Source organism: Epinephelus moara, chromosome 17 (assembly GCF_006386435.1).
Source record: "Epinephelus moara isolate mb chromosome 17, YSFRI_EMoa_1.0, whole genome shotgun sequence".
Taxonomy (NCBI): domain Eukaryota; kingdom Metazoa; phylum Chordata; class Actinopteri; order Perciformes; family Serranidae; genus Epinephelus; species Epinephelus moara.
The window spans coordinates 15505628-15518038 of NC_065522.1; the positions used below are offsets into that span (position 1 = coordinate 15505628).

General features: G+C 38.7%; 1 protein-coding gene across 1 annotated transcript; it reads left to right on the top strand.

Moving 5' to 3' along the window:
* The first annotated feature begins 45 nt into the window (after positions 1-45).
* On the top strand, positions 46-4101 carry LOC126404626 (mucin-2-like). Its single transcript, XM_050067993.1, has 7 exons — positions 46-816; positions 933-997; positions 1119-1303; positions 2304-2566; positions 3015-3076; positions 3167-3315; positions 3416-4101. Exons 1-7 carry the CDS (start codon positions 52-54, stop codon positions 3499-3501), a joined length of 1575 nt encoding a protein of 524 aa, XP_049923950.1. The 5' UTR covers positions 46-51; the 3' UTR covers positions 3502-4101.
* The last annotated feature ends 8310 nt before the right edge of the window (positions 4102-12411 follow it).

A 12411-nucleotide genomic window follows, 5' to 3' on the forward strand; every position in this document is an offset into this window, starting at 1 on the left:
GCACCTACAACAACTGGGGTGACAACAACGGGAGCACCTACAACAACCGGCATGACAACAACTGGTGCACCTACAACAACTGGTGTGACAACAACTGGTGCACCTACAACAACTGGTGTGACAACAACAGGAGCACCTACAACAACCGGCATGACAACAACTGGTGCACCTACAACAACTGGTGTGACAACAACGGGTGCACCTACAACAACCGGTGTGACAACAACGGGAGCACCTACAACAACCGGCATGACAACAACTGGTACACCTACAACAACTGGTGTGACAACAACGGGTGCACCTACAACAACCGGTGTGACAACAACGGGAGCACCTACAACAACCGGCATGACAACAACTGGTGCACCTACAACAACTGGTGTGACAACAACGGGTGCACCTACAACAACTGGTGTGACAACAACGGGAGCACCTACAACAACCGGCGTGACAACAACTGGTGCACCTACAACAACTGGTGTGACAACAACTGGTGCACCTACAACAACTGGTGTGACAACAACAGGAACACCTACAACAACTGGTGTGACAACAACTGGTCCACCTACAACAACCGGCGTGACAACAACTGGTGCACCTACAACAACCGGTGTGACAACAACTGGTGCACCTACAACAACTGGTGTGACAACAACTGGTGCACCTACAACAACTGGTGCACCCAGTACTACTACTACTCCAGCTCCCCCGCCAGTTGTGGTTATTGCAGCAACCTTGCAAGTAACATTCAGACCAGAACTTGCTGATAAAACCACCCCAGAATTTAAGCAGCTTGAGGCTGAAGTTGTAGCAGTGGTTAGTACTCCTCATTATTTTTTCATGTACAGCAAGTGAGCTTGTAGTTTTAATTACATTTGGAGAATACCGTATTTTTAGTTTCTTTATACTTTTTATTTGCCTCTCTTCTACAGTACGATGTCATCTACAGGACCCAATATGGCATCCTTTTCATCCGCAGTTTTGTCATAGAATTTAGGTAACATTTTATTATTGTAATTTTTGAATATCATTCTAAAAAAAAAAAATGAAATCATCACACATGCATAAGGTATCCATTTTAATATAATTTGATCACGCTCTGTGCTTTTTTGATGCAGATCGGCTGCGGGCCGAGCACGAGTGGATAATACTGAAGCAGAGATGGGGATTGAGTTCAATGAAACTGCTTCAGTCGAAGAAATCCCAACGGCTGATAATGTTAAAGAAACCTTAGTAGAGGCTGTCTCTAACCCCAATTCTACCTTCAACCTCACTATTGATGCCGACTCAGTCCAAGTCATTGGTAAGTATACACTACCCCTACATGAGACCGCACACACACATGCACAAACAGGACCTATACATGCATTAAATGGAGAGATCTTAGAGTGAGGGGGCTGCCCATGTGCGGTTGGGGGGGGGGGGGGTTCAGTGTCTTGCTCAAGGGCACCTCGGCAGTGCCCAGGAGGTGAACAGGCACCTCTCCAGCTACCAGTCCACGCTTCATATTTTGGTCCGGGCAGGTACTTGAATCGGCGAACCTACGGTTCCCAAGCCAAGTCCCTATGGACTGAGCATGTGTTTATTCAATTTCAATTTTTTTTGGTGAACCACAGTATACTGCTTGGTGTGAATTGTCCAAAGATGATTTCTGACATACTTCAGACTTTAATCTCAAAATAACTCTGCTGGTTTCATGTTCTACTACAATTCAGGACTGGGTTTAAGTGATCTCTTTTTACTGCCAATACTATTATTGACTTTACCATCAAAGTTATTCTGGACTCCTTTCCTGATACCTTTTTTGACAAATTGCTGGGTTGACAAAGAGCATACACAATCATAATTACCATGCAAGACTACTTAAAGGTCTAGGGTGTGGGATTTAGGGGCACCTATTGGCAGAAATGGTATAAAATATTCATTACTATTTTTAAATTACTTTATAAAAACCTGAAACAACATATTGTTATGTCTTTAAGTGTTAAATATTAAGTGGTTAGTATATAAGAGAATGTCTTCCTCCACGGAGTTGTTCTATAGTAGCCCAGAACGGAGAAATCGGACTGGTTCTAGATAAGGCCTTTCGCCTTTTTTTTTTTTTACATCAGCCATCGGAATTATTCTATACGCTTGGCACACAGAAGTTTCAGTTTTGCAACCTTACTGCTAAATGCCACCAAATCCTACACACTGGACCTTTAAAGTGTAATTTACCAAACATACACTTACAGTATGATGCGATGTGTATATTTGTTCAGGCAGAACAATGTCTTCATATTGCTCCGTATTTGTTTTTGCAGTAAGAACAACTGCAGCCCCCACGACGGCAGCCCCCACGACGGCAGCCCCCACGACGGCAGCCCCCACGACTGCAGCCCCCACTACGGCAGCCCCCACGACGGCAGTCGCCACGACTGCAGCCCTCATGACAACTGCTGCTAATATAGAGGCAGTTACAACAACGCGGTTGACTTTCAGATCTGTTGGAGAGACATTTACAAGTGACCTAGGGAATTCATCATCTGCAGCATTTACAAGTCGAGCCACACTAATAACGTCGACAGTAAGTAAGACATCTTAAAGATGTCTTTCATGTCACAGCCTTTCTGCAACATGCCATCTTTTCTTTTGTACATTCATCATTTCTCAACATTTCTTTTATAATTTTCCTCTAAAATTGTCACCTCGTAAATTTCCTTTCAAAGTGTGATGGAGCTACAATTCCTTCCAACATAATTTTAATTATACAAATTTCAAAGTAGCCCTGTCTAATGCAAACACATTTCTAATTATACATTTAAGTGTGGGTAATAAAAAAAACCCAACTTCATAACCATCCTTCCCCATACACTAAAGGGAGATAAATTAGGTGGTAATCATTATAGAAATTGATAAATGGAATTGTGTTATTAGTCTGTGCAAATATCATAACTAAAAGGACAATGCAGAAGTGTCAAAATGCAAACCAATATGATAAATATACTCAAAAATGATTTTCTTTGTTTCTGCAGCTTGTACCTTTCTACCAAACAGAATTTTCTTCATTCCGTTCTTTGACGGTGATTTCATTCAGGTAATGTGTTTATGTTATGTTGATAGAATCTGTACAGTATTTGTCATAAATGTATATAAATAAAATACTTTATGGCTATTCCTTTTGCAGGAATGGATCAATCATCAATGACCTGGACCTTGGATTTGCATCCTCAAATGTTCCTAATAGCACTCAGATTGGAAATGTTTTGGTTGGTGCAGCTTCAAACATCACAGCCTTCAACATTGACACCACCTCCATTTCTGTGGATGGCACACGTAAGCAATATTGAATGCTGCCTCACCAAACATTTTAATATTACAGATTTGTTTTTTATTTGTTAAAGCACGTCTTGTTTCCCTTTCTCCTCATTCACAGAGGTTTCAAGTGGAGTAAGCCACAAAATCAGTCTCATCACTGCATCCATCCTTGTGCTGCTGTCATGGCTACTGACAGGCCAGTAATGGTGCAGGAGTCATGTCCATGTGGAATACCATTAGATAAAGATTTCTATTACTATGATATGAAAATGGACTTTGTTCACCTTAAAAACTCAAGAGGACTCTTATATGGCATGAAAAAACTCCAGATATTGAATTCAATGTTGGGATGACCACACACATTGATAGTAAAGGTCAACTGCAACAGCATATTTATTCAACCATGATAGCATAGACCATTACTTGAAGTTTTCCTATTTCTCTTTTTGACCACCCAGAAAGCCTATCCATGAGGGAGACAACTTTAAGCATCTGGCTCACTGAAACAAAAGTAATTAATGGCTTTAAAATGAGAGTAATAACAACTGGAACCTTATTCAACCATAATTTTAACTTAGTGTGCAATAATAATATGATTTAGAACCAGTATCATTTAAACTGATCACGATGTCATGTAATCCAGTCACTGTATGTATTTATATTATCTAACTAATGTGTATTTTGTGAGTTTATCTGTATTTTTTATACAACTTGAGTAAAAAGTACAATCTTCTTGATGATCAGAATACAAATAGTATATTGCTAAGTTTTTACCATCTAAAGCAGATTAAAAAATGTATCACATTATATTGGAGATGCTTCCATTAAAAGCACTAAAGGTATGTACAGACAATAAAACCCTGCCTTATTATTTCTTAAAATGTACTTTTACAATCAGTTATTCTCAAGTGTGCCATTTAGGTTTGTTACGGGGGAAAAAAGCAGCACATTTGGCCTCATGCAGCAACATTTTCTTAAATTTCTCTTATATTTTCTCTTATTTTTTGGGTTAAGAGAAAAAATAAGAGAAGTCAACTCTGCATGCAACAAATGCTCTTACCATCCAAATCTGCTCTTACCCAGGTGTGCTGAATGATGAATCCCACTTGATTTTAAATTGGAGGCGCGTGGCTGATTGTTTTCAATTAGCATATGTGACACCCATAAACACTGTATAAGGGAAGGTGATGTGCCGCGTTCAAAGACCTAACTCTGGCACAGCAATTGGAGAGATGCCACTGAAAAAGGGAAGTAGAAAGAAGAAGAGCTTTAGCAACAATGAAATTGAGGCACTATTAAATGAAGTTAAACACAGGAAACATTTAATTTTCCAGAGCGTCAGGACTGGTGTTACAGGCACATCCACCTGGCCTTCAGCACTCCAATTGTGCACTCCACCACCGAGCGGGTGCGTGCATGCGTGCCGGTGATTGTAAGAGCGCTCCTGCCTGGTCTGGGGGTTTGCCAGGGGGGTCATCAGCCATGGGGTGAGGGCATAACCTCGGTCACCTTTGCAAGAATCAGTTAAGCTGAGATTGATAAAGAAACATAATATACATATATATATATATATATATATATATATATTTTGTTTAGAATCATAAATCACTCACCAATCAGCCTCCCATCTGTATTTATAGTCTTGACTGGGTTCAATTAACCAATATGATTTTGAATTAAATAATAATTAATTAAAAGTCATTTAAAAGCATATACTAATCTACATTATATTGTATAATCTGTTTTCTTATGTTCCCGAAATAAAAAACATATGTTTCGGTGCATTCGACAAGCAATTTGTGAGCTGGGCAAACAGGATGATTTTCTCTTATCTTGGTAAGAGTGCTCTCAACCAATCGTAAATTTTGTTCTTACCATAGAGAAAAGCAAAAATAAGAAAACATTAGTGAATCCCAAAAGTCAATGGGTACTAACAAAATAAGAGAAAATCCGTTCGTAAATAGTTTATTGCATGAGGCCCATTGTTTCCCAATGTTTGTTGTGTGGATTTAGTACAGTGACTATATTCTCATAAGACGTTGATTTTTAATTGCAACACATCAGCGCTGTAAGCACTACAAGCAAAATGTATGTTGTTCATCTGTGTACGGGGTGCTGGCATAGACACAGAAATCTCAAAGAAGTCGTTAAATCAGCGAACTCACATGGTATGGATCATTACGTGAAGGTAAAATATTGTAAAACTTCGATTAATAGCCCGGGCTATTATTTGCTTAAATCACTGAACTCAACAGGCCTATATTTGGGACAGGCCTTTAATTCCTTTTACATGAAAACTTTTGCTCAGTAAAGGTGGGAAATATGATCAAATTGTTTATTTGAACAAGTATAGAAATTACTTATATAAAACTTTGAATAACATATCAATTATGTGTTTTATTATGACACTTGTTTCATGGCACTTGAACACCCAGCACACTGACAACACCACTTTATCCTGTTAAAACAATACTCACAACTTGGATTAATTTATATGAAAAACACTTTTGATTCTTTTGATCAGTGGACCCTTACAGACTAAAGGAATATGATCAACTTCCCAGGTAATTGAGGAATGGACACATATTCTGACTTTATGACAGCTTCAGAGGAAGGGAGTCACGGTGCCGGTAAATCTTAATGAATTACGGTCTTCTCTGGTTCTCATGGTTTCAGTAAAATGAAATGAACTGAGCTAACAATGTGTATCATCTCCATATAGACAAAAGTTCAAACATCCATATTTGTATGTCTAAACAGCTAGCTAAAGTTAGCTCAAGTGGGTAGCCAAAAAGCTGTTTTATACATCCAAAGAACTTCTTTAAAAATGAACTGCTTGGCAACCAGATCAGGCGTCTAGGCATTTATTTGTAAAAATATGTGGCTACACCCGACTAGTAAAAGGGACCGGGTGTTTAATTGGGACTAGACTTTTAATTTAAGTTTTACGGTATGTATGGTGCGATGATATTTGCCCGGCATAGCAGGAAGAAGATGTGACAATGAAAACTTACTCCTAAAGAACTGTGGACTGTGGGGGAGGGGCGTATGATATGATAATTATGATCACTGTTTGCAGAATCATCATTACGAGCGACCTGTTTCATATTTAGTCCATTGTTGAAATAAAAAGTATCTTCAAAGTATCCTGTCTCAAAGCTGCAGTTGGTGACTTTTACTGTATGAAAATAACTGTGTTGCATTTACTCAGACTGTCACTATATTTTGAAAGGAGAGCATTACTTTTCTGTTGAGATGTAAAATATAGGGAAGTTTGTGACCTGGGCACCATGTTACAAAGCACCGCCCACCAGCTGGACCAACTTTCTTATTTCACAGCTTAACAGTACACTAAAATCCATTTCTGAAAACATTTGAGGTGAGAAATAGGCAATGCAATTACAGAATCTTGATTCATACTTGATCAGCACTGCCTAGTTTGTCAGTTTGACCGCATAGACTCCTCTGCTCTGATTGGTTGCTTTCTAAGGCCATTACAAGTGCTAAAAGGCAATGGAGTAGGAAGAGGAATATCATTTTTCCCCCCACAGATTTTCTGTCTCATTTAGTGCTGTGTGAATATAGAGACAGTTTAAGCAAATATGATAAGTTATTTTGATTAAAGTTACCAACTACAACTTTAAAGGCCTTACTCATAGAGATATTGGTGTTTGGGCATCATCAGCAAACCTGCAGACAGAAGTGAACAGCTGAGGAAAACTCATTTAGACAAAACTACTCCATGATACTGCTATGTCACATGTTTCATTCATGAAATGTGAGCAAAGCTTATTTGTGTGTAAACTGTTTGCAGAAGGAAATTTAAGTGTATTTCGGCATTCATCAATATGTTAGTAACTTCGATCTTTTCGTAGGTAATAACAAAATCTACACCCGCTTCTGACTGCTCATAGTGCTTGTGTTTATAAGATATTGCACATAAATCTCTGTTATGTTCACAATACACAGATGCCTTTGAAACATGTAAGTTAACCCTTTGAAACCTGAGCAAATTGGCTTGATTTCTTTCAAAAACAGAAGAAATGACCCCAAAACTTTGCAAGAAATTAGTAGGAGGACAAAATTCAAAACATGAAAATTAGTTTTGAAAAAGGAAATTCTAAACATGAAAATTTGTTTTAAAAAATAAATCAAAACATGAAAATTAGTAAAACAAAACAATATGACCTTCTAATAATTCTGTAACATAATTACCTCCACCAAGGAGGTTATGTTTTCGCCGGCGTTGGTCTGTTTGTCTGTTTGTTTGTCTGCAAAATAACTCAAAAATTTCTGAACGGATTTTGATGAAATTTTCAGGAAAGGTTGATAATGGGACAGATGATAAAGTTTTGGTGGTGATCGGTTGAAGCGAAGTGGATAAAATAATAAAATGGCGTGAAATCCGAGCTGCTTGGCGGAGGTCTGTTTGTTGGTCTGTTTGTTTGTCTAAAACTAATTTTCTAAATCTATACATTTTTGGCAAAATGTGGGACACTTTTTTACCAAGTTGCTTATTGCCTTTTTCCCATGTTTTTGAAGGAAGCCTCACCAATTTTTTTATTTAGTAGTATTTGCGAAAGGCGTCTGAAAGCAGCAGTGATGTCATTTCAGGTTTCAAATGGTTAAACATGACAAGAGATTAGAAATGTAACACATTTAGTTAAATTAGATAGCTTTTTGCAGATTTAACCTTCAGATTAGATTTCTTAAAACGTGAATGAGTTATTTAAATCGACTTAATGTAAAACTGGTTCTCTGAATAGATAAAATAAACCAACGCGCTCCTCCTCTGCGCTCTTTACGCACCGCAGCCCCAAACTGCATGCTATTTTTGTAATTATCAGAGACGCGAAGTGGGAGATGTTAACATTATTTCAAACTGAGTTTTTTTAATAATACTGGTGGACATGGGAAAGCAAGTTGGCGTTTGTATCAGCTCACACCGGGCAGCTGGTGAAGCCGAATCTAGCAGAGAGTTGGAGGGAGGCGGTGTCGTTTTACGCCAGACTATCTCACTTGTTGTTGATCTTAACGGTGGGTTATTGCCTACATTAGGCTGTCTAATAGTGGTTTAATTTTACAACGTTACAAACAATGCTGAGGCTCAGGGCAAACTGACAGAGAGGTGGAAGCAATGCGCTTGTCTGCAGCAGAGAGCTGTAACTGGGAAGAGCTGTTGTTTTTTGCGTGTACGTTTTTTCCATCAAGTTTCATGTCGAACCATTTTTGCGTTTATTTTTTGGATAGTTCTTACAACAGAGGACACGGCATTAATAGCACGCGTTACCTCCTAACAGGCCTTTGATTTACCTGTCTCTGTTACATTACTAATAACTGAAGAAAATACTAGGCTACTTACCTATGATGAGCTCAGTGATGATTTTTAGTAACAGAAGTATACACAAAAGTTTCTCTCTCGCGTGCTGTCAGTTTACGATTGATTGGCATTCATGAACATACACGTGCCTTCGATCAAATCCGAGTTTTCCGCAGCGTTCATGAGTCTGGTGTAGGTTTTTTGGACAAAAGGTTTTTATGTGCAAATCTTCTCACAGATTTACTAACAATTCATGAATGAGACCTGCTGTGTTTAAGGGTAGAAACTCTATTTTGGTGAGATATTTGTAACCTAAAATCATTCATTTACAAATAAAATATCATGACATGCAGATGCAACTAATCATACAAAAGAAACATGTTGCTGCAAGGAAAGATGGGCCCAGTGTTTCCAGCTTCTGAGCAGTATAAATACAGAATACAGTTTTTAACTACTCTGTAGATGCTTGTCAAACACTCATTTTAATGGGAAGCATACCAGTTGCAAGGTGGAGGCCTTCATTAAAACAATAGCAGCGGCTGTAATGATTATTTATTGTACATCACTGCACAGTATCAATTTTCATATATTTAATTATGTAGTCATTTTGAGGCTGTTACATGCCTGGACAGTCTGACAGTTGATAATGGCGCACAACTTGCTAAAACCGTATTTGTTTAGGTACAAATATGCCAGTATCCCATCACTACTTGAGATTTCAAATGAGAAGTATAAAAGAAATGTGGTACCATATGGCAGGTGCAGAGGCATTATTTTGTTCCTCTCCAAAGTTAGGTCAGGGCTCAGAGTAATGGAGTACAGCACATCTGTAGTAAAGACTGCATTGGTGCCTTGCTAAGATTATTTCAGGAGGCTGGATGCTTGTCACAAATTTAAATGACAAATTTTAAATGAGTATTTAGAGGTTAAGAGTTGGCTATGGAGGCTGAAGTTGGAAAATGTCCCATTTGTTATAATGGCTTTACATACTCCTAGAATGACTGCAGGAACATAATTTTCTGGCACTAGAATCACTGGCTAACAATTAAAAAAGGACTTCAAAATAACCTCAGTGGCAATATACCTGTAATGAAGTTGCACTGCACGGGCTTCTATGTAAGTGGGTTACTAATTCAAATTACTAGAGGGTTTTGATGACAGAGACCTTCCCTCTCCCTTCCCTTCCTTCACATCCCTAATTGGAGGCTATTTGTTAATAGTTAGCCTACTCTTTGTAATTCAAGACAGTTGTCAGTTGTTATTTTTTGTAATTACATTTGCAGAAATTGATCAATCACTACCAAAATAAACAGTGTAGGCTATTTTAACACTCAGACTGCATGTGTTTTGATTAATGCTAACATGTTTTGACTCCCAACATGTCAAATATCACTGTTTGGCCAGTGGACTTTCACTTCTACATGATGCATTAGATAACCTGGGTACATCTGCTTTGTCAATGTCTGCTTGTTACATGCATTGTGTTGTGGTCTTGGTTTGTGTTTGTGTGTGTTTTTTTTTTTCTTTTCTGTCTCTCTCCTTCCCCTCCCCATTCTGTTTTACTCTCCCTGCAGTGTGTGTGTGGCAGGAGGCGTGGCTGGTTTTCCTCTGTCTCCCTGAGATTCGGCAGACGAGGCACACCTGGCTGCAATCTCCACTAATCAACCCTCCACATAAGCCTGGTCATGACTCCACTCCTGTGCCAGATAATTCCGTCCTGTTCGGTAGTGTCACATGGCTCTTGTAGTTTGTTCTCCAGTGTTTTTGAAGAGTTTTGCTGTCAGAAACTTCTCAGCTCCTTACCAGTGTTTCTCTTGTGTTTTTTCAGTGTGTGCCTCACTGCCTGCGTCAGCCACTAGTGCCTCTGCTTTACAGCGCTTTTTTCCTGTGTGAAGCTGGATATTTTTGCAACCTCGGACGCCTTCCCAGCTCCCAAGCCGGCCTGTCTCCTGTCGCCACCACCTGTGCCTGTGTCTGTGTCTAATGCTGAAATCACTAACAAAGCAGCTGTATTTGACAACTTTGAAATGAGAAAGTGTTTTCAATGCAGCTCCGAACAATGCAGCCCTTGATGCTGACATCAACTCCATTACTGACGATGGCATACTAATGTCACCTTATCAAGAATTTGTTAAACGTTTTATGCATTTGTTATGCTAACATGATTTGTATTCAGTTTCTTATTGTTTCAAGCAACAAGTGGAGTAAGCCACAAGATCAGTTGCATAACTGCATTCTGCTATGTGCAGTCGTCATGGACTATCAAGTGTCAAATGGTAGACACTTCATACACACANAACTATAAAAACTTTTGAATTGAACACGAAGATCAAAAATGAAATGACCACAACCAAAGATGATTTAAATTAAATTATATTTTACTCTTTTAACAGCTGCTAAGTTAGTAAAAAAGGAAGTTAGTACAAAGTCTTAATAATTCTTGTGATAGCCAACAGCATACTCTTGACCCTCGCCTTAGGGGCCTTTACAATCTGTACAGCTAATGACACCCTCTGTCCCGAGACCCCTGATTTGGATAGTAAAAACTAAAAAAAAAAATCTTTACTACAGAGAAAAATGAAAGAAACTTCAGGAGGAGCAACAGAGTAGCGACCCTTCTCTCTGGATGGACAGATAACCAGCAGCAATCATTTTCAATAGCCATCACTGGTTATCATTTCAGAGCCTTGGACAGCTCAGCAAAAACTTAAACATGAAACAAGCTTTTAACAATTTACAACAAAAAGCAACATTTATGCACATAATGTTTTATTCTCCACTTTTTGCTCTCCTTTTAAGACAGACAGAAAATAACTTATTTGTATATGAATTATTACAATACCTTTGTTGGCAGGCTCATGCAAAAGGGTAGTTTATTAGGTGCCTGTGCTGCAGATGTGTTGCAACAATACATAAATGCTTAAAATATAAATAATTTTTTTCAATAAGACACTCTACAATCAAAATTGGCACACGTTTAATGTGGTTAAAGCAGCAACATCACTAAAGCAGTCTGCATTGATCTATGAATAAACATGGGTAATTCTTACAGTATCTGCAGTCTACAGCTGCTGTTAGTCTGTATGAAAAACTTTTTCCTTCAGTTTGTAAGAATCGTAGAGCATCTGAAGGCAGCAGCCCCTAAGAAGCTCTGCATCAGAGTGCAGTGCCAATAAGCACATACATTCACTGTTTACCTTTATTAAATCACCTGAAAACAACACCAGGCTGCTTAACCATACAGACCTCTATACACATCAGACTGGTCGGTTATATCTTGATATTCTACTTTTCTTATGAAGAAGACGCCCAGTAAAGGGGCTTATCAGAGCCTCTTTCTTTTTAGAGAAAGTATTGTCTCATGTTTTATCCTTGAAACACTATGCAGCGCAAATGCTGTCGTGTAACATTAATTACTGAGCTATGCAACCATGTACGAAGTGAGACTCATTACATTTATGGCGATAATCAGGGGTGCTAAAATGCTAAGCTTTCTGTCTGTTGATCTTTTTATCACATTTAATGGTGGCACAGCTGTTTAAGAGCAATGACACCAGTGATGTGACTGGCTGAGAGAGTATTTGATAATCACCACACCTGCTGATCTAGGCTATATTCACCTCCATGAAGCCCTTTGCATGTTGTGCTGCCGCGGGTTTTTTCCCCCACTCATGTATTTTTTTCTCCCCCATCTTTCTATCGCCGTCCATCTATTTTTTTTCTCCATTATGTCCCCTTATGGACTCAGTAGATTTCATTTCACTTTCATTTCTGTGTTTATTTGTTTGACATAT